This window comes from Penicillium antarcticum, assembly GCF_028974205.1.
Source record: "Penicillium antarcticum strain IBT 31339 chromosome Unknown utg000005l_segment0_segment0, whole genome shotgun sequence".
In the NCBI taxonomy this organism is placed as follows: Eukaryota; Fungi; Ascomycota; class Eurotiomycetes; order Eurotiales; family Aspergillaceae; genus Penicillium; species Penicillium antarcticum.
Window position 1 is genome coordinate 3,050,561 of NW_026695303.1, and position 21,729 is coordinate 3,072,289.

The window sequence follows — 21,729 nt, forward strand, 5'->3', positions numbered from 1 at the left end:
TCGTACAACAGAGGCCATTCTTTTCAAGTCCCTACACCATATATCATGAGCCCATCATTTTTGCCCAATTATAATCTAGAGCGCTTAAAATAAGCAAAAGGAAGTCAAGAAAAGTTGGTGAAATAATACATGGAACGGTCCATCCTCTTTGATGGCTTCGCTTATTCAACACTTTATTAGTGGTACTGTAAACAGACTTATCACCCTGTTGTATTAACATATGGGAGGCATTTTATTTAATTCAGTCCCCCCAATCTCTCCCAGCCAGTCATGCGATAGCTGTCCAACAGGGTCATCTCCACAGCCATATGGCTGGAAGCGTTGCAGATCATCAAAACACTCATACAGAACAGAATCCACCGCCAGCGATACTGGCCCTGTCTCATCGATGGGCCAATAATTGAGTGTTGTGTTTCCCGTACCACCAGCAGAGATAGAAGTATCCGGTAACACGTCTCTCGCAGGTCCAGAGTTTTTGGTGTGATACTCTACAGCGTAAGACAACATTGCATCACTGAGACAATTAAAAACATCATGGCAGTTCTTCGTAACATTCCATCGTTCAGATATAGCGACTAGAATGCTCGAGCATGCTCGTGAATCATTCACAATTTCGATAATGGTTGGATCATTATCCAGTAGGGCTGTTGGTGTGGATGTGGACAAGTTCCATTTATGAGAGCGAAAATGTCGACCAACTGCGTATACATATGAAAGACCCGCCATGAAGACTGAATGCAGCGTGATCCATGTATAATTGATTCGCCGAGATCGGTGAAGGTGAGCATAGAGTGTTATTGCTTGTTTTGCTGCGATGAATATAGTCTGTAGCACTACTGCATCTCGCGATGAGGCTGATGAGAGACCTGGTGATGGCCTGTATAGCATCAAGAGGGCATTTTGATAGAGCATTTCGTACCATTCCCGCGTCCGAAAGCTGGATCTGTCACCTGGTAGTGTACTCGATAATTCGACGTCTGAGAGAGAAAGATCTGCTGTATTGCGACGCCAGGTTGCTAATTCGTGGGCTAATCGTTCCCGTGCTGCGAGGGCTGGTGCCTCGTCTGTCTGGGTTCGAGTGGAGCCGTTGTGAAGGGCCGACAATATTTTGCCGCAGATTATGCGATATCGTACTATATGGACGAATAAAGCTGTTCTGCAGAATGTCGGTGCTAGATGGTCTGTGTCGGACTCACAGTGGTTCACCGTAGTGTCTAGGCTGGGATCTGGAAGTAAAATGTCTGCGTCTTGTAGATTGATTGCAAGTGATCTCCCTAGTGTGATGCTCACGACTCTACCTGTCATGTTAAAGAGTCATACTGGGGGTCTGGGAGGTAACTCACCTATCCATGGCAACAACACACCAAAAGCAACGACGGCGTACTTCATGTGCCACCATCTGCTTTGAAGAAATGCTCCCAGCAGTTCCTCTTGGTAATTTATAGACCTGTTCGCGGTGTAGACCGAGCTCCAAGCACATCCTTGACGCAATACCAACGATATGCCACATACTGCTCGAGGTATGCTGGATAGAATTGATCATGCGATATTGTCCGAGCAATAGAATAGCTTGCAGAGCCTGTATATTGCCTCTTCGTAGTACCTCATTTAGCCTTTTTGATGCTCTGAGTTGATACCCTTCAGCATTGGGTAGTGATTCCAAATCGAATTTATGCACGCTCCCAGTTGCGATAGCCAAGATCATATCGAAGGCGAAACCCGCGAAGACATCTCGTTCCAGAGATTGTGGGTCTTCTTATGCTCTATTCAACGCATTCAATGCAGTCCCTCTAGGAAGAAAGGGGTATGAAAGGTGATCCTTTTCAAAATATGCGTGGTGAAGATCACGAGCAACTCGCTCCGGAGGAAAGAAAGAGGCATCAAATGGGAAAGCCGAAGATTTCGGGGCTGGTAAGACACCACTAAGACCAGAAGCCCGTCTCTGGCTCTCCTTTTGAGGAGTCCTCGATGTCACTTCAACAGTCGTACTGACCAAATTCGCAAAAGGAATCCCACTAGTCGAGCCCAGGAAATGATGCTCTCCCCCAGCACGGCGCGAGAGAAATGATACCTCTTCCATAACCTCATCACCACGATCTAGTTCTCCATCATCTCCCTCGGCAGATTGGCCAACATCGGCATCCGCACTCGGCTCGGACGCCCGTCCGATCACCGTCTGAGGTGATATTCCTAGCTCCGAATGTGCCAGTCGAGCAGCCAAACTGGAATTATTGGCTTCGGCCTCCGACGCCGATCTATGTGAATATCTTCGCTGTGATTTGTGCGATATTACAGTGAACTGTTTGCTAGTTGATCCAGACGCATTTAAAATATGGCCAATTTCCCCGGGGTTTGATTTCCCCGCGATTCTGATTCAAATGAGTCAATATATATCTAGTCTTAATGTCAACTGAAAAGCCAATGACCCAGAGCGAAAGCATATAAGATGTCGAGCGAGCGGTATGATGACTTCCTACTACCTTTGCATCACTCATAATCTAATATTTGCGCTCAGACCGGATCATGTAGTTCTGATAGCGAGCCTGAGTATGACGAAAATGTTGTGAAAGCACTAGTGCGGAAGCAGGATGTGAAGATTCTACCTCTATCTGCATTTATTTACTTGCTTTGCTATTTGGATCGGTCCAATATTGGTATATAGTTTCTTATATTTCAATTGGCATGTGACACTTACGCTCTTTTTCAGGTAATGCGAAGGTTCTCAATGAAAGTGAGGGCAATGATCTTCTCACGGAGACAAAGATGTCCAATTACCAATACATGTACGCCAGAAACCCCTTGAACATGTGCTGGAATACAAGTACTAATGGATATATTTCAGCATCTCCCCAATGGTATTCCTCATTGCATATGCCATCTTCGAAGTCCCCTCAAATTATCTACTCAAGAAGCTAAAGCCAAGTGTTTGTCATTTCACTCACAAAAAGAGAACAATATCTAACCGATATAACGTAGAGATGGATCGCTTTCCTCATGTTCTCTTGAGGCGCAATAACAATAGGCTTAGGCGGAGCTCACAACTTTGGCCAGGTAACAGGCATCCGCTTCCTCTTGGGAGTAATCGAAGCAGGCCTATTCCCAGGACTGGTATACTACCTCACATTCTGGTATCGAGTCTCAGAACGGTCTCTCCGTGTTGCACTCATTCTAGCATCTGCTACACTGGCGGGTGCTTTTGGAGGAGCCATTGCCTACGGTGTTGGATTTATGAACGGTGCACTCGGATTATCAGCCTGGCGATGGCTATTTATTATTGAGGGTGTCCCATCGTGTGCTTCTGCCATTCTTGTCTGGTTTGTTTTACCAGATTACCCCGAGACGGCGGAATGGTTGAGAGATGAGGAGCGGGAATTGGCGATAGAGAGACTGAAGCACGAAGGGTCCAAGGGAAATGCGGCTGCAGTGACGTGGGCTGGTATCAAGAGTGTTCTGACAGATTGGCGGCTTTGTGGACATTACGCTGTTCGTTGTTTTCTCATGATCTAGAGCTTTGGACAGTCAATTGCTAACGCAAAGCAGATTTATTTCGGCATTTCGACACCCTTCTCCAGTCTATCGCTCTTTACACCATCCATCACAGCTGGTCTGGCATATCAAAATCTCCAAGCTCAACTAATGACCGTTCCACCTTATGCAGCTGCATATGTGGTAACACTTGCAGTGTCATGGTCAGCGGATCATTTCAACGCGTATGTCATGCATTCAAAGAATGACCCCCTTACAAGAGAAGATGTTCTAACTAGATCTCATATCATGCAATACAGTCGAGGTCTACACTCCGCCGCATTCTCATTTATCGGCGCTATGGGTTTCTTGGCATCAGCTGTTCTCCCAGTAGATGCGTACTTGGTACGTTCTCAACCCCTTGCGACAGGATCGGCACTAACGGGTCATTAGCATCGGTACGGTTGCCTGATCGTAGCATCCAGTGGAGCGTTTTCTTGCATATCGCCTCTTCTTGGTTGGCTGTCGTCTAATATTGATTCGACTGGTGCTGCTGGACTGGCTATTGCGTTGAATATCTCGTTCGGTGCTCCTGGGCAGATTGTCGGGGTTTGGATTTATAAGGCGAATGAGAAGGCACGCGGATACCCTACTGGCCATTGGACTAATGCTGCTTTGCTATTGTTTGTTTGTGTTGAGTGTGTTTTTTGCTAATAAGAAGAGGAGGGCCTTGGGAGAGGTCAAGGCCTATGCTTATTAAGGCATGTACACAAGTTAACGTGATAACGTATTGCCCGAGCGACCGAATTGACCGAGCGGCCCTACCAAAAATCAAAAAACCTTCAATTTTTAACCACGACTAATGCCACAAAATTGACTCAAATTTTGCTATTTAATACGTGTAGGGCATTTAACATAGGTATGACCTTTAATCCCACATCCAGAGCAGGTGACCTGCCGCCTAACCGTAGGCATAGACGGTAAAGCAGGTTCTGCAGGTGGTTCTTCAGGCAACTCTTGCAAAGATATATCTTCACTGATACCATCATCCTCAACAACTACATCATCCTGACCATCCTCCCGACTCCCGAAAATACCCCTCTGGCTAGTGAACTTATGTTTGATGGCTCGTTTTTTGATCTGTTTCTTATTTGAAGCCTCCAATTGGTCGCAGCGATTCTGAAGAAAAATATGATGATGGACCACTTTTATGGTCATTTCATAGGTCCTCTCAATCTCCCGTTTGGTTGGTGAAGAAAGGATGGACGAAGAGGATTCCAGACCTTTTTTGATCCGAGATTGCGATTTTGAGAACTTTGAGAGAGTCCAGAGAGTATTTGGATCACTATCACTGCCAGAAGATAGTGGTCGCTTAGGAAGAATATCAAGAGGAGGAAGTTCATCCAGGCATACATTAAGCTTTTCCAAGACTCTACTAGCATTGAATGGTGCTAATCCAGTAGCTAAAAAGCTATTCTGGATAGTAGAGGTCTTAAAAGCTCCCTTTCTTGCATCTGCAATCAATTCAAGGAAATCTTCCTTATCAATAGAATTGACTCCATTCCGCATCATGGTTGAAACCGCTCCTCCATAAAGCCTCTTCAAAACCGAAAAACAACCCACATCCAAAGGTTGTAAAAGATGCGAGGCATGAGAAGGCATACAGATAGCAATAATATCATTTTCTTCACAAATTCGATCGAATTCAGGAGTTAAATGACTCCCATGACCATCAAGGACTAAGAGGCAGTATTTTCCAACTCTTTTCCCAATATTTGGAATAAACTGAGATTTCAACCACCATAAACCAATTTCATTTGTAGTCCAGCCATTTTTGCTCACAGTCAATCGAGATCCAGGTTGATTTGAATCAAGGGGGATGCGTAGATGTTCAGGAAAAAGTTTCCCCTTGAAAACGAAGAGTGGAGGATGAACACTTCCATCAGCTCTAATGCACTCAATTGAAGTCACCCACTCGCGATTCCCAGCTTGTAAGAGGGTTCTTTTCCCATGGTACTCAGCTGAGGTAATAATCCTTTGTGTGGTACCAACTCCCATGGCAAAACCAGACTCATCAAAGTTGAAAATATCATCCGAAGTGATACCCCATTTTTCAATGGTATTTTGGACCAAATCAAACCATGGTTTGATAATTCGAGGGTCCTCTGAAAGAGCCCTTTGATAGTCGTATTTTCGAGATAATCGTGTGGACAAATTTGGATGTCGTTTGACAAAGTGAGATGCCCAATCTCTACCAACAGTAGAGGGGATTGCTTTTTGGGCATGACGGAGTAAATTGGCCATATCTCTCAACATAGGCAATGTAAGAGCAGCACCCCTCGTATCCATATCCAAGAGCCATTTTTCAATCGATTGCTCTTCAACCTCAGAGAAAATAAAGCGATTGTGTCGTTTTTCAGAAGCAGCTTCACGCCCCTTAAGGCGGGCCTTCAAAGTTGAGACTGGTAAATCAAAAGACCGCGCAGCAGCTGCAGCAGAGGGATATTTACCATCTTTTATAGCTTTTATAGCTAATAAAAGACGACCCTCCTGTTCTAATAATTTTCTCCTTCGATCAGACCGTTGGGGGGGCATTATCATTGTGGTAAACAAGAGATGTTAATTTTTGAGATGGCTTTTTGGTGGGGCCGCTCGGTCAATTCGGTCGCTCGGGCAATACGTTATCACGTTACAGGTGGCAAGATTTATAATCAATGCAAAGTGGGATAGACCCTGATCCATAGGCAATACTCATTCGGGCCATAGCCACGTATCCTGTATAATAGTCGGAATAATAACGCCTACATAAGCCGACAAGTAAATTGCCCGGGTTATAGGAGAATATCAGGCCATATAGTGCCAGCGCAGTAACATCCTCCAAGTATATTTCGGAGTTAACGAGGCTCAAATCCAGGGCCCCATAAATATTGACCAATCAACCGCCTCCACAGTCAGGCCATTATCGATCTTCACATTCGAGGCCAGCTTGTCCTCACATCTGTTTTTCTTTGACCCCGGCATTCCTTATTATTTGTCTTTTCGCAATACATTTTTCTGATTTTTCTATTTACGCGCAATTTGCACAACTAATAGCCTGAACCTCTGGCTTTACGCCACCGTGCTGTTACAGTGACTTGGCTCACTCTGTTATCATAAATTGGAGGGCAAGATGCGGTCTGCGGCGAGGTTGTTATATGCAACCGTATTCGCATTTGCGGGGCTTAGCAATGCCAGCGATAATGGCACTCCATTGGATCCAACCAAGTGTGCTGTAAGTCAAGAGAGCGCGCCGGAAGTTCGGACCAGATAACTAACAGCTTTTTCTCTATAGCTCGAGCCTTCGGCTATGGTTTCAGACGCTTGCGTATCCTACGGCTCTATCGACGGTATTAACGACATGATTTTTACGACCCTCAACTCTCTCACGCAAGACACGGACTTCTTCTCATATTATCGCCTCAACCTCTTCAATAAAGAATGTCCTTTCTGGAACGATGCGAACAGCATGTGTGGCAATATTGCCTGCTCTGTAAACACTATTGACTCCGAAGAAGACATCCCTCTCACATGGCGCGCAGAGGAATTGAGCAAACTGGAAGGCCCAAAAGCAATCCATCCGCCACGCAAGATCCAACAACAACGTCCGAAAGAGCGACCCCTACAAGGAGAGCTGGGAGAGGATGTTGGCGAAAGTTGTGTAGTTGAATACGACGACGAGTGCGACGACCGCGACTACTGTGTTCCGGAGGACGAGGGTTCCGCCGGGAAGGGCGACTACGTGAGCTTGGTGGACAACCCGGAGCGGTTCACGGGATACTCGGGTGAAGGCGCACACCAAGTGTGGGATGCGATCTACAACGAGAACTGTTTCCTTAAGCCCGTTGAGGAACTGGAGGAACAAACGCTGAATGTCCCCATGGGTGGTCTCCAGGCAGCCTCGGACTTCCGCAATGTGCTCCAGAAGGAGTCGCAGCGCCTGGAAGGTTTGCCGTTAGACAATGAGTGTCTGGAGAAGCGCGTCTTCCACCGACTTATCAGTGGCATGCATGCTTCCATTTCAACCCATCTTTGCTGGGACTACCTCAACCAAACAACCGGCCAGTGGCACCCCAATGTGCAATGCTACAAGGACCGTCTCCACGATCATCCCGAGCGCATTTCCAACATGTACTTCAACTACGCGCTGGTATCACGCGCCGTGGCAAAACTCCGCAAACACCTTGAGGGCTACACCTTCTGTACCAGCGACCCAGCACAGGACCTCAAGACCAAGGGGCGCGTCAACAAGCTGACCAGCACACTATCGGATATCCCCCAAATCTTTGACGAGAATATCATGTTTCAAGACCCCGGCGCACTCGGTCTGAAGGAGGACTTCCGCAACCGCTTCCGCAACGTCAGCAGACTGATGGATTGTGTCGGCTGCGACAAGTGCCGTCTATGGGGTAAGCTCCAAGTCAAGGGCTACGGAACCGCACTCAAGGTCCTCTTCGAGTACGACGAGACCAAGAATGGCGAGAACCCAACCTTGCACCGCACCGAGCTAGTTGCCCTGGTTAACACGCTCGGTCGTATCTCTCACAGCCTTGCTGCTGCGCGTAGTATGAAGCGAGCTCTTATCACCGGCAACACGCACATGTTCCCCGTCCACGGCGCCGTCCCTTCTAGACACCAAGCGAGCGCCCACGGTGAAAAGCCCCAACGGCGCCTACTCCAAGATGGCGCTGGAAACTATTACTACGAGAACGAAAATGAAGAGGATTACGTCTACGGCCGGGAAGCGCCGACACGTTACCCCTGGGAACGCCCACCACGCAACCCAAACGCCGGCGTTATTGAGGAATTTATGGTCGAATGGAACATGATCTGGGGAACGGTCGGGTATATCTTCCAGACCTGGATTGATCTCCCTAGGACATTGTAAGTCAATTCTCACATTCTACTGCGTATTGTTCGAGACTGATACTCATTACTGCAGATTCCAACTCGGAGCACTTGAATCCATGCGTCTTTACAACTACTGGCTCGGTCTACCTGTTCCCCCTCGGCCATGGAAGCTGAAGGCCCCTGAGCCGCGTCAACATACCAAGCTCCGGGCTTATGAGGAAGCTCAGGCCCAGGCTCAGGCTCAGAATCAGGCCCAAGCTCGTGATGAGCTCTGATATATTCATTATTCATTGGCATTGGCATACACTGTACATATACGGCTTTGTGCGGCGTTTGTAGACTTGGTTTGGGTTTCGGTTTGGAGTTGTGAATCTATATTCAGTTGATTTGATATTAGAATTTGACTATGATGATATATATATACATGTAAACACGGTGATAGGTACAGTAGGTCGGCTCGGTCTATACGGGTGTTTTCCGAGTGGCGCGGCAAATGCAGCGGGGAAGTTGGGGACTTGCGGTCAATAGATAGGAGAAGAAACCCCTTGTATGCCCAAATATATTTACAGAGTAGATAGTGATGTCTACTTGAAGACCTCTATATATCAATGTGGTTCATGAAATACTCTATACTATGCCTTGGCTACAGTGCGAGATCTGCCTCGGTCGCCCAAGGCGGAAGGTACACGCATTCGCCACCGAGAATTCACCGTGAAAAATCCATCAGTCAGAGAGGTATATAGAGAAAATAGAGTAGTAGAACAGTAGTATGATTCTGCGGCGTATTTCTATCTGTACATATGTATATATGTACAACTTAATAAATAGCAGGCCCAGAGTATATCGTATACTGTCGGTTATGTAACAATCGGCAAACCCCGACCTCGGTATCTCCACTCCGGCCACATGCGACTTTTCCGCCTCTTCGACACCCCCCGGATTCTCATCCTCCCATATCTGATCTAGACCTCGATGCAAGTACGCTGAAAACAATCTCATGGCGACGGCTTCGCCACCAAAACCGTGGGAGAGAGCGGGCGCCGGTAAGTCAGAATCTTATCGTGATCGCCTCACAACTCGCAAGAGCCGAGCGCGATCCATCTCCTCCACAGTCACAGTCAGTCACAGTCGGGGTATACTAACTCTCCCTCCAGCAGGAAACACACTATCAACAGCACCAATCGCTGGCACCCCAGCAGCCTCAACAGCAATGACTTCAACCACCCCCGCAACGGCGTCCACACCCGACCTCCCATCCCGACCCAGCGCCCTCAACTCAGTGGTGAACAACACCGCCTCAAACTACTCTCCCTATGGAGCCTCCCGGCTAGGCACAGGCGGCTACGGAACAGGATACGGCGGTATGGGTGGTTACTCGTCGCCGTACTCCCGCTTCGGCTCCATGGGCGGCATGGGCTCCATGTACGGTGGCTATGGCGGCTACGGGAGTAGCATGTATGGCGGCATGGGTGGTATGGGTGGTATGGGCATGGGAGGGATGTACGGCGGCATGCCGGGACAGGATCCCAATGATCCTAACAGTTTGACGAACTCGTTTGGGCAGAGTACCCAGGCGACTTTCCATATGATTGAGAGTATTGTCGGTGCGTTTGGGGGCTTTGCTCAGATGCTGGAGAGTACTTATATGGCTACTCACAGTTCTTTCTTTGGTGAGTTCTTCGTTATTGGGATGTGTGGGGGTGTTTGCTGACGCTTTTTTCTAGCGATGGTCTCGGTCGCAGAGCAGTTTGGAAACCTGCGCAATACCCTCGGCTCGGCTCTGGGTATTTTCACGATTATTCGGTGGTTCAGGACTTTGATCGCCAAGTTGACTGGTCGTCCTCCGCCTGCTGATGCTACGTCTTTGACTCCTGCTGCTTTCGCGGCTTTCATGGGTGGACGCGCAGCCACTACCCTCCCTGATGGCTCGCCGGCTCCTGCTAAGCCATCGAAAAAGCCTTTCTTCATGTTCTTGATTGCCGTGTTCGGTCTGCCCTACCTGATGGGTAAGCTCATCAAGGCGCTGGCACGGTCCCAGGAAGAAGAGGCCCGTCGCCGCCAGCAGCTGGTCGGCCCCAACGGCGAGCCCGGCTCGGCATCTCTCGACCCATCCAAGCTGGACTTCTGTCGTCTCCTCTACGACTACACTCCTGAGACGCAGGAGAGCAACGGAATCGATCTCGCTGTGAAGAAAGGCGACATCGTCGCCGTCCTCAGCAAGTCCGACCCTATGGGCAATGCCTCGGAGTGGTGGCGTTGCCGTGCCCGCGACGGGCGCGTCGGCTACCTTCCCGGTCCATACCTGGAGACCATCCAGCGTCGACCCACCCAGCAAGCGATCACCACCGGCAGCGAACCCGGTTCTCGCACTACGTCATTGAAGGGCGATGCCACCGAGGCCCGCACACAGAGTCTATCCTCGCTGTCCAAGCCCGAGCAGAAGCCTGAGCTGAATGGCAAGATGGGTGATATCTCACCCGAGAGCTTCCAGAAGAGCACTTTCTACTCTTGAACCCCATAAATGTCTGATACCTAGTTGGGTTTCTTATTCTGTTCTTTGGCATGCTAGACGGTTGGAGCAGGATGTGATTTGGTCAAAAGCTCTCTTCCCCCTCTTCCTATCCCCCATTCCCACCCTCACCTTTGCTCATTCTTATATATCCCCACGAGCGTGCGGCTGGAGGTTTCCCTTATGATCTGCTGGCAGGAACACATGACGACAGTTCATCTCCTGTCCAGACATCCTACTCGTCCTCTTATCCCCAGGATTGAGTAAACGTCCACAGTTTACGCTTTCCTACTCCTCCTATCTCAATTCTTCCTCTCTTGCTTTTTTTTCCCCTTTCTTTCTTATTCTTTTCGTTTCTGGATTGGATTCATTTTAGCGACGGTCTCTCTGGTCCCATTTGGATTTATGTATTTAACAACTTGCAATGCAATGCATGGACATGATAACATCAACCCTACTGTATACTGTAAATGTAAACTATAGAGTAATCACCCCTCAACACTGACCACCCCTGCCGCACCCGTGCCCGTCTAAAAGATACCCACAGTGGGCCAAACGGCCCTACCGTTCCGCGTCCCCACAGAGAACCAGAAATCCAAAGCCAAAGTCCAAGCACAAGTCCAAAAGTCCAAAACTGACATGTCGAATATCAAAAATTTCAGCCCAATGTCAACCCGAGGCTATGTTTCTTTTGATATCACATACACTTACTGGATTTGAATAAACATGCAATGCGATTACCCGTATGTGAGGCACATGTATTCCGTATGTGTCTTGCTTGAGTACCAACCCCCTCTCGCCTACGCATCCCTGTATCTCATTAACTATCCTTGTTTATATTAGTAATCATCATATCCATGCCCATACTCCCATATATACTAATCTCAATATCACTACTCGTATCCATGTTCTATTTTCCTATATCACGTTAATAAGTCCCACCAGCCAACACAACATACGTGACTAAAAACTCACTCCAAATCCAAGTCAAGTCCAATCCAAGAACCAAAGCCCAGGATCGAAGACGAGGATGCACTCCCACAATCGGCATGTTGCATCTACAGACTCCATGTCACATCACCAGCCCAGATTGGAATGTCAAAGGATGCCTTTTGGATCCGGTGGTGTGGTGCTGGTCTTGATTGGGATTTGGCTTTTTGTTTGTTTATGGGGTTTGCTTGGCTTGGCTTTGTGGGCTGGGTTGGGGTGAATAGGGGTTCTGGTGTTATTGAAAGTACTGTACGTTATGGGGTTATGTGAGGATGTAAGAGAGGGCAAAAGTGGAAAGTAGGTTGACTACTTTACCGTAGAAGGATGTACAGTACAGTAGTCAAGGGTATTTTCTCGGCCTTTTTCGTTCGAGGTGTACTATATTTAGCTCCACGTACTGTAAGTGAAAGGCCTTCCCCAGCTTCAAATTCAACTTCAGCTATCAAGAAGAGTAGAAGAGCATGTAGCAAGTTGTGTCTGATTGTACTCCACTGTCATTGTTTCTAGACTACACTATCAACCTATTTTGTATACCTGATTGACACGCCAACCTCATAGATCCCTCGGGTAGCTAGGTTCAGTCAGTACTTCTCCCCTCCGCTCAGGATCACTCTGAGAACGGAAGGGAGTAGACAACTACTGATTACTGATTACGGCGTACTGTATATCTCCATCTCGATCGTCTCTCTTCTTCTCCCCTCTCCCCTCTATCCAATGTCTGGGGTCTGGTCTGCTGTCACCGGACTGGGCATGGTAACGCACCGTGCGTGGATTATCCCGGACTGGGACTTGAACTCGGATGAATGGCCCGGATTTGGTCATCATGTCGGGTGAGTATTGGGTATCTTTTGGGTGGAGTGGCGGAGGGTTACTGCGTTCGGGGAGAGATTCGGAGGAGCAGTGAGAGGAGCAGGAGCAGCAGCAGTAACAGTATTGTAGTAGTGGGGGTCCACGGAGTATTGTAGCATCTCGTGGGGGTTGAAGTGGGGGTTAAGTAAAGGGACGGCAGAGAGTAGAGAATGTCTCAGGTGGGTAAGACGAAGATCAGTTGAGCGGGATGTATGTTTGTCGAGGACGTTTCTTCCTTTCTTCCGTTCCTCGCTCTCGTCTCGCTACCCATACTTGCAAGTCAGGATACACAGAATCATAGAAGCCATAATGTATATGCATAGATCGCCATCACCACATCACCATCACCATCACCAATCTAAAGAGAATGAGAACGCCCATGCTATGACTTTTCCTCGCCTGACCTATGTCTGAAGGAAATTAGAATAAGAAATGCAAACTCCTCCAACGATGAAAGTAAGCACGATCCATGTACATAAAGAAGAACATCAAACAAGAGTGGAATGGGAAGATCACAAAAGGGAGAAGACAGGCTCACACGCTAAAATGGAAGACAAGCATCATTAAAGGGGGAAGAGAAGAAAGCAAGCTGAAGAACAAGAGAAAAAGAAAGAAGAAGAGAAGAACACCAAATCACATCCCCAACCCCTCATGATGAGGAATCTCCTGATTAGGATCCCCCTCCCTAGCCCACTTCGACATAGTCTGCGTAAGCGTATAATCAAGACCCTGCAACCGAGTCTGGAATGACTCAATAGTATTCCAATCAGGCGGATGAACATCCTCCTCACCAGGCGCATCCTCCAAATCCCTAGAAGCGGATACGGAAGCGGAACCAGTCACAGGTGCAGGAGACGAAACAGCTGGAAGGGAAACAGGCAAAGGCGCCGGCGCTGGATGATGCTGATGCTGATGCTGATGCTGATGCTGATGCTGGTGATGCGAGGGTTGATGCTGTTGATGATGCAAAGGCTGATGCATGGAAATGGAATTCGATGAGTGCGGATGCGGCAATGAAAGAGGAATATGGCCATGGGATGCGTGACTACCATGAGAGCCATGGCTAACATGGCTGACATGCGACGAGCCGTGGCTGCCATGTGAGATATGATTACCCACGCCGATAGAGGAGCCGATGCCAACGCCAGCGTTGTGGTAAAAGGCGTGAGTTGGGGCGTGGCTCTGGGCATGGCTTTGGCCGTGACCATGGCCATGGTGGCTCTGGCTGTGAGACGTGGCGTGGGTGTGCCCGTGTCGGGGCATGGTCAGTGGCATGGCAGGATCGTCGTCTATGATCAGGTCTGGGAGGGATTCGAGGTGGTTTGGGTCTAGAGATAGATACCGGCAATCAATATCATTCGGTATGACGCTCACCCTGGAGTCCGAGCTTGAATTACCGTATGAGCCGAGTGGGAATGGGGGCATCTCTCTTGGTGAATGCATGTCCGGCAGTGGGGAGATGGGTGTTGTGGCGCTTGATTCTTCTGCTGGTTCGGGCGTGTAGCAGGTCATGTCCGAGGGGGTTTCTGGTTTGTTAGTATGGATCGAGCGGGACGATACTATACTATACCATATAGTAGGGGTAGACTCACGAGGTTCAGGGCTTTGAGGCTCTGTTTCCGCTTCCTTTTGGTTCGTATCCCACGATGTACCGTAGCGACGAACAAAACGAGCGATACGTTTAGGGTCGACGTTTTGTCCATTCACCCGGAAAGCAGTCTGCTTCCCCTGGGCGGCGCGTTTCTGTTGCTTGCGAAGCATGATGTGGACCTCTTTGGCCTTGATATTCTTCCGGACATGCCATGCCGCCAGACGATCTTTGTATTGTTTTTCTCTGATAGAAGTTAGGCTCTATACACGCACACACACACAGAGAGAGAAAGAGAGAGTAAAAAGAAGAGAAGTGAAAGAAAAGAAAAGCATTACGAGGCATAGAATTTGTAATCGCGCTCCATGATGCGTTTGACATCGCGCAGTTTCAGCTGATCATTGCGGTAGAGCTGCTCAATAGTTTCGCGATATTCATGCCAGTCGTCCGATCGGCGAGGACGAAAGATCGGGGGAGAGAACGGTTTGTCCATACTGGAATATCTAGAGAAGAGAGTTTCATAAAAGCCGTTAAAGAGAGGAATGTTATAAAAAGAAATATGACGGGGGCCAGGAATCCCTCTTCTCTTTACGGCGACGTGCGCGCGGACGCACGACCCCCTGCTTCCCCGGCCAAATCAGCGTGTTGGATGAGGATCCATCGTGGGAGGCAACTTGTTGAGGGTATTCAGTCAGGAGAATATCCCCGAGGTCTTATTAGATAGGAGTTGGCAAGGTGTGAAGTATTGGATTTGCTTGTTCTTTTTCCTTATTTTTTAATTGATTTATCTCTTTGCAGTGTATTGATTTGACTTGTTTCTTTTGAGTGGAGTGGTACTTTTGCCTAAGCGAACTATTACATGCAGAGCACTGGCCGCAAATTGGGTGCATTTCCGGCTGCCTCATTCAAAAGTAGATTAAATAATTACAATCGCAGATCCAACAACCGGGAGCGGGCCGAAACTTCCCTGACAGCTCTTTGCGCTTGGAGCCTAATCTCGTAGTCTTCCTGCCTTATTGGGAGTATAGGATCCAAATATTTACAGTATGGTAACCAGTGCCCTACAGTGATATATGACAGTAATGACAGTAACGTGCGATCTGAAGCAAGGAGGAACCGTTAGCCCGTTGACGTTGTAACTACCAGGGGGCCCGCGTGAGGGCTCGGACCGTGTTCCCCTCCGGCCGAAAGACCTTACGATGGTGCGCTTTTGTACTTTCGTATACTATTCTCGTACCTTCGTCTTCTTGCTTTTTAGTCTTATTCTTCTTGATTACTTATACCCCGTGTACTCCCCTGTCTGAAACATATACCCCCCGTACAGGTAGTCCATTTTTCAAGGGCTAGAACACTATATAGATCATGCAGTGATTTCCTCGGGGAGCTGAATTCTAGTCCCCGAGCTTGAGCAGAACACCGAACCTTAGGTATTCAACTAGTCCTTGTGCAGTTAAGATCGGACTGCTAAAGTGCGGGGGGTACTTTGGCCCATCCTTCCCTGTACATTTGACCCCTCCCGCCTTTCGCGCGGTAACGGAGATATCTGCCGTGTCCATGCTCATAGGTCCACCGTGGATCGTTCACCGGCTCGGATCGCATGCAGGTACTAATACTGGATTCAATCGTGGCGGCGTAACGACTGTGCAGTAGACGGGTTCACTCCGGGATCTGCGCCCAAGTCAACGTGAATAGGGGGTCTGTTCCGAGTCCACGCGCAGCACCTGCACTCAGCCGACATATGTCAGGGAGGGGATTGGTTGAGGCATGCGCTGGTCGATCCAGCCATTCGGTCGCAGCCCAATAATACCCCGGGGATGCACTGGGTGAATCAACCAGCTGTACTGTTTCAGGCACGTCATTCCCATTCCATCTAGAGCTTATCCCATAAGTACGAAAGTGAAGCGAGGCGCAGTGTAGATTTTCAGGATCTGCGCGATTTTCTATGACTGGCATCATGGTCCTCTGCAGCCTCACCTTGTTTTTCTTTTCCCCGTTTTTTTTGGTTTCTTTTTCCCAACCGTTGTATCATCTTGGCGGAGTCGCCTGTCGGGCGTGATCGGCGGCTGCCACGGCTGCAGCCGCGACAGCTGCCGAGTTGGAGCCCGTGCTGGCCAAGTTGCTAGCGTGCGCAAGGAGGAACTTGCAGCAGGTCAGCGTGTACTTGCAGGCACGAGTCCACGTCTCGTCATTCTGGTTGAAGCCCAACTTGATGCTGGCATCCCCAATCCGATCTCGTTTAATTTCATAGGGTAGTTTCAACCCCGGTGCAGAGGCGCCGGTCTGGCCCCGACGTGGCGATACCACTGGGGCAGGGGTCTTCTCGACGAACCGCCCCAGCTGGCGAAGGCATTCGAGGAACGCCACCATGCCCGCATCAAAGCGACGGTGCAGCCAAGGGAGGTTCAGCGGCAAGTCTCCTGACGAGAAAAGGTCCAGTTGAGTAACCTTGGCCGCAACTCCTTCGACGGGCTGGCCAGATGGTTGGACCGGGTATTCGATCTTGTCGATCCGTGAATTGGACCCCAAGGGTCTGAGACGGTACCCCTGGAATTGAAATCCGAGTTTGTCAGCCATCGTAGCCAGAAGCAGCGCCGTTTGTCCCCACGCAGCATTGATCTCAGGCCAGTCAACGGACGGGTTAGCCAGTCGGCCGAGGCGTAATCCATTGATGGTACCGAAATATCCATCGTGACCAATGCAAAACGCGTCATTGTAGACATTCGTCCTTTGAAGTCTTTCAAGCTGCTGCGAGTCGTGATCATAGCGCATATTCAGTGCATCCCGTTCGTTTTGAAAGTCGGTCAGCGTCAAGGCAAAGGCGTTGCGCTCTCGCCAAAAGTTCTCCTCCTCCACATCCAGCTGTCGCGACTCGATTTCCAGTCCGGCAATCTCCCCATCTAGGTCGGCCTTTTCCTTTTCCAGGGCGACTAGTTCAGCGAATGCAGCCCGCTCCGCTTCCACGCTTTCGTTCAAAGTCTTGTCTGCTGCTTGCACCTCTTCCACGGTCGGGACTGACGTATTCAAATTTCTCAGGAATGAAATGTAGGCATCCCGTTCCTTCGTAGCCCCCGTCAATCGTTTCTGCAGTCCCTCCACGAGCAGATCCGTACATTCCACGCAGATAGGATGGTCGATATCAGAACGTGCCGAGACAATCTCAAATAACCGGGTTGCCTTCTCCATTTGATCCACGAATGATTCGTTCTCTTGGCTAGCAGGTTGGACAGATGCGTGATTTCCTTTTCGAGTGTTCTCAACGGGTGGCACGACTTGAGACTCGGTCAGCATGACAAATGACATGTTGCCGCTATCACCGCGAGAGGGAGGTCCGCGAGGGGCGGGAATAGACCGCCGATAGACTGGCGGCGTAGCATTTTTTGTTGTTTGATCGTAGTGTCCGCGTCGGTCGGGTGGATAGGAGGACTTGGAGGATGCAGCTCCATCTGATAGCGTTTTGCCTGTAGATTCTGACTGGTCAGCGGGATCAAGTAGTGAAATAGTATGTACTCACTGACAAGCAGATCAAAAGCAGCTGGATTCAGAGACTCTAACGAGCCATCCAGCTTGAGTGGTGTTCGACACTTCTGGCAGTACATGTCGGGGTGTGGGGAGGTGAAGTTGGGGAGCGGAACGTCATTTGTTTTTCATCCGCATTTGTTTGTCGCGCACCTGTCCATTGCCTCACTTCAAGTATGCCTTTATCTCACCAAGCTTAAGCTCGTCTTACCTGATCGGTGATTCCGATCATTGATCCCGATTGAGATTGACTCCGATCATCGAGATTGACTCCGGGCGCAATCATGTACTCCGCGCCAGACCTCGACCGACCAGCGAAGAGACCGCGCCTGTCATATACCCCTGACGATTCAGAGGAAGTTCCAGAAGAATTCGATCTTCCGGCTGCGCGCGCGCAAAATGACTCACGACTCAAATCTTTATTCGAGGGTATCTTCGCCAAATACAGCCAGGACTTTACCGACGTCGGCGATGAGATCGACCTGCAGAGCGGGAAGCTTGTGGTAGACAATGGACATCTGTTGAGCATGCAGGGAGAGAGTGACACAGGCGGCCAATCTACGTGGACTCAGGCTGGCCACGAGTCGGATGATGCTCCAGACGCTGAAGGCGAGGGAGATGAAGACCAATACGCAGTCTCTCACAGCGGTGATTTGCCGGACGATCGATACGAAACGACTACGAATTCGGGCATAGAAGAGACCGCAGACTCAGACTTTGTATTTACCTTCACAGCGTCCGGGGCTACAGGACTCAGTCCAATGACGAAGAGCGAAAAAGGCACCCAGTTGAACACAACACCAAAGCCTCAGGATCCCGTCCGGCAGGTCCCTGATTTGCCACAAACATACGCAACACCCACCACCGGCCCTAGCGGCCGAAAAGTCAATATTGCCCTCACCCCACAGATCAGATCTGCTCGGTCTCCATCGCCGCCTGGGAGTGGCTCGATCTGGGCCATTGCCAAACGCGGCAGGCCACGAACCGAGGGGAAACCCAAGGCGACGCCAAGTCAGCGCCAGCCACGTGGAAAGCGAAAATACCACTCAAGCCCACTGACATCTGACTGGTCTTTTGCAAAGATACCAGATGGTGATGAGTCCGATGATCCTTTGCAGGAGAAGGATTGGGCGTCACCTTCACCATCCAAAATGAGGAACATCCGCGGGAAACGCGTGCAGGTGCCGGAGAAACGAGGCGACCGTTCATCTTCTGAGCATGCTCCTTCACAGCCAGATTGTATAGACGAAACCGACGGTGGGGAGGGACACAACGAGGGCCAATCGCCACAAACAAGTACCCAAAAGGAGGGGACATTGGATACTGTTTTACAAAACAACGACCCAATTTTCAACCCCACAGCTGCATCAGTGCACTCCGTTCAAGATACACCAAGCAAAAGGCGACACATTACGCCCGACGAAGCAAAGTTGATCGTGTCAATGATGCACAAGGGCGGCAAGAAAGTGAATGACGTGGTTCAATGTCTTCCAAATTGCACCAACCGGACTATTTTAAATTGGTACTACTACCATTGGACTTGTCGTCTGGTAAATCCGCCTCACCTTTCGGGCCCCTGGTCGCAGGGCGAGCTTGCAGCTTTAGGTCGTCTCAGCAGCCAATCGGGTCTCTCTTGGGCTGAAATCAGAGATGAGTTTCACAACCGATCTCTCAATGAGATTGAATTCCATATGCTTCGTCTTTATGTCGATGGACCCGCTCAGGGAGACGTGGACGGACAAGAGCACGAGGGAGCCGAAGTGTTTACTTCGATTGAGCAGCTTGGAGATGGCGCAGCTGAATGCCCCACAGTTGCAAAGGTACTATCCGTGGCAACGGGAGAGCAGACTATTAAAGAAGAGAGTGACGGAGTTCAAGCATCTCAGCCAGTCGGAGATCATACGCAGGATCTGATAAAAGAGGAAAGTGATGCAGATGTTGAAGTCCCTCATTCACATACCGCAGAAGGGATACCCATGAAAGATGAACGCATGGAACAGAATCCAGACGCAGAACATGGATCATCTACTCCAGAGGCAGTACAGGACGCAAGAGAGGAAGATGTCAATGCTTCTGCATCTCCCACTGCTTAAAATGATCAAGGGTCCATCGAGGCAGATGCCAATATGAGCAACAAGCCTACACCCCAGACCTTACTGGGTATCTATATAAACACAGCATTTCGAAGCAATTGAACCATGCTAATGGAGCATTAATTATCGATTGACCGCTACCTACCAATATTATACCCCATGCTAGCTATGTCAGCTATTCGAAGTCCTCGTCTCGTGCATTCATAACATCCTCAAGCTTCGTATCAACAGCCCCACCAACATCACCAGCTTTGGCCCAGAACCGAGACAAATGCCGCGAGCCAGAATCAGAAAGTACCGTTACAATCCTGTGACCAGGTCCTAGCTTCCTAGCTGTCTTGACAGCAGCAATGCCTAAAATCCTGTATCAGTATCAAAACACAGCGCAAAACATGAATAAACCCACAGTTCACCGCACTACTACTCCCAATAAAAATCCCATCTTTCTCAACAAGCCAACGCGCCATAGCCAAAGCCTGCGCGTCAGTAACTCTAACAGCATCATCAACAAGCTCCTTCCCTGCCTCAAAGTTCGCAGTAACACGATTAATCCCAATCCCCTCAACAATAGTATCAACCTGCCGTCTCCGCCTGGTTCCCTCTCGCTCCTTAAGATCAAACATAACACCATAAACAACCCGATTAAACAGCCCACTTCCCTGCGGATCAGCAAGAACAACAGTAAGCTTAGGCAAAAGAGGCTTCAAAAACCTCGCCACGCCAGAAATCGTCCCGCCAGTCCCGGCGCCCGCAACGAAGGCGTCAAGTCGCCCGTCACATTGGGCGTACAGCTCTGGTCCTGTACCTTCGTAGTGGGCGCGCCAGTTGGCTTCGTTTTCGAATTGGTCAGCGAAGAATCCCCGTCCACGCTTCATGCTCTCGTCCGGTTCGGGGAGGTCGGCTTTCTCTTCTGCTGATGCTGCGGATGGAGATGGGGGTGGAGAGAGGCCGGATGAGGCCGTGTGCGTCTTTGCTAGTGCTCGTGCGCGATTGACGAAATTGTCTTTTTCGACGATTGGGGCTGGGGGAACCCTATCGACTATTGCGCCGAGCTTTAGGAGCAGGTTTGATTTTTCAATTGCCTGGTCTGAGGGCATGCAGCTGGGTTGGGTTTAGTTTTGGTTTCTGTTTGGTGAATACTTGGTATTTGGTGCATACATGTGTGCTAGGTAGCCTTTTGCGCGGGCTAGAGTTGCTAGTGAGATTCCGGTTGATCCTGACGTTCCTTCGTAGATTGTGTCACCTGAATGGGGCGTCAGGATTCCTTGCTCTTCGGCCTGTTGGGGTTAGTGAGTCTAATCTGGTGTTGTGATGTATGACTTTTGGATTTACATACAATCTCAATCATGCTTAATGCAACTCGGTCTTTGGAGCTTTGACCGGCGCCGTTCAGAAACTGCATACCTTGTCAGTTATGTTCTTGGAGCTATATCAATGCGCATACCTCTGCCTTGGCCAGGATCTCACATCCTGTCTCGTCTGATAATGATTTGATTCGGAAAAGAGGCGTGTTTCCAATACATCCCTCAATTCCTTCGACAATGGTTGGTGGTCCAGGTCGGGCGACTAGGTCTTTGGTTCGCGGTTGCTCTGTCGCATTCTCATCTTGCTTTGATCGAGATAGTTCTTTATATGTGAGAGCCAAGCAGACTCCAGCCACAAAGGCCGTGCCAATATATGCCGTGGAATGATCAGGCATTGTGTTCAAGGACTTTTTCTGTACTCGATAGACGTGCGCATAGGAGATAAAGTTCGGACAACTTAAGAATGTTCGATGGGAGGCTCAAACAGACATTGCATCACGGTAAATGGTCTCTAAGGTGCATATCAAC

General features: G+C 49.3%; 8 protein-coding genes across 8 annotated transcripts; 4 read left to right on the plus strand and 4 right to left on the minus strand.

Annotated features, from left to right (window-relative positions):
• Positions 1 to 213: 213 nt before the first annotated feature.
• N7508_005801 (fungal specific transcription factor domain-containing protein) lies at positions 214 to 1,510 on the minus strand (the record flags this gene model as incomplete). Its single annotated transcript, XM_058463867.1, has 2 exons — positions 214 to 1,294; positions 1,344 to 1,510. The coding sequence occupies 2 exons, from the start codon at positions 1,508 to 1,510 to the stop codon at positions 214 to 216; spliced, it is 1,248 nt and encodes a 415-aa protein (XP_058320345.1).
• A 936-nt stretch (positions 1,511 to 2,446) lies between these two features.
• Positions 2,447 to 4,179, plus strand: N7508_005802 (uncharacterized protein; the record flags this gene model as incomplete). Its single annotated transcript, XM_058463868.1, has 8 exons — positions 2,447 to 2,460; positions 2,530 to 2,654; positions 2,708 to 2,783; positions 2,843 to 2,924; positions 3,052 to 3,483; positions 3,541 to 3,710; positions 3,786 to 3,870; positions 3,919 to 4,179. The coding sequence occupies 8 exons, from the start codon at positions 2,447 to 2,449 to the stop codon at positions 4,177 to 4,179; spliced, it is 1,245 nt and encodes a 414-aa protein (XP_058320346.1).
• A 2,455-nt stretch (positions 4,180 to 6,634) lies between these two features.
• Positions 6,635 to 8,627, plus strand: N7508_005803 (ER oxidoreductin; the record flags this gene model as incomplete). Its single annotated transcript, XM_058463869.1, has 3 exons — positions 6,635 to 6,736; positions 6,797 to 8,385; positions 8,444 to 8,627. 3 exons carry the CDS (start codon positions 6,635 to 6,637, stop codon positions 8,625 to 8,627), a joined length of 1,875 nt encoding a protein of 624 aa, XP_058320347.1.
• Positions 8,628 to 9,349: 722 nt separating this feature from the next.
• On the plus strand, positions 9,350 to 10,864 carry pex13 (peroxin PEX13; the record flags this gene model as incomplete). The annotated part of the gene is made up of 3 exons (XM_058463870.1): positions 9,350 to 9,395; positions 9,507 to 10,022; positions 10,077 to 10,864. 3 exons carry the CDS (start codon positions 9,350 to 9,352, stop codon positions 10,862 to 10,864), a joined length of 1,350 nt encoding a protein of 449 aa, XP_058320348.1.
• Positions 10,865 to 13,333: 2,469 nt separating this feature from the next.
• Positions 13,334 to 14,781, minus strand: N7508_005805 (Clr5 domain-containing protein; the record flags this gene model as incomplete). The annotated part of the gene is made up of 4 exons (XM_058463871.1): positions 13,334 to 13,563; positions 13,816 to 14,226; positions 14,293 to 14,534; positions 14,627 to 14,781. The coding sequence occupies 4 exons, from the start codon at positions 14,779 to 14,781 to the stop codon at positions 13,334 to 13,336; spliced, it is 1,038 nt and encodes a 345-aa protein (XP_058320349.1).
• Positions 14,782 to 16,313: 1,532 nt separating this feature from the next.
• Positions 16,314 to 17,884, minus strand: N7508_005806 (beclin 1; the record flags this gene model as incomplete). Its single annotated transcript, XM_058463872.1, has 2 exons — positions 16,314 to 17,759; positions 17,804 to 17,884. 2 exons carry the CDS (start codon positions 17,882 to 17,884, stop codon positions 16,314 to 16,316), a joined length of 1,527 nt encoding a protein of 508 aa, XP_058320350.1.
• A 204-nt stretch (positions 17,885 to 18,088) lies between these two features.
• Positions 18,089 to 19,897, plus strand: N7508_005807 (Myb-like DNA-binding domain protein; the record flags this gene model as incomplete). Its single annotated transcript, XM_058463873.1, has 1 exon — positions 18,089 to 19,897. One exon carries the CDS (start codon positions 18,089 to 18,091, stop codon positions 19,895 to 19,897), a length of 1,809 nt encoding a protein of 602 aa, XP_058320351.1.
• Positions 19,898 to 20,072: 175 nt separating this feature from the next.
• On the minus strand, positions 20,073 to 21,596 carry N7508_005808 (putative cysteine synthase; the record flags this gene model as incomplete). The annotated part of the gene is made up of 5 exons (XM_058463874.1): positions 20,073 to 20,251; positions 20,304 to 20,998; positions 21,056 to 21,174; positions 21,234 to 21,293; positions 21,342 to 21,596. The coding sequence occupies 5 exons, from the start codon at positions 21,594 to 21,596 to the stop codon at positions 20,073 to 20,075; spliced, it is 1,308 nt and encodes a 435-aa protein (XP_058320352.1).
• Positions 21,597 to 21,729: the final 133 nt, after the last annotated feature.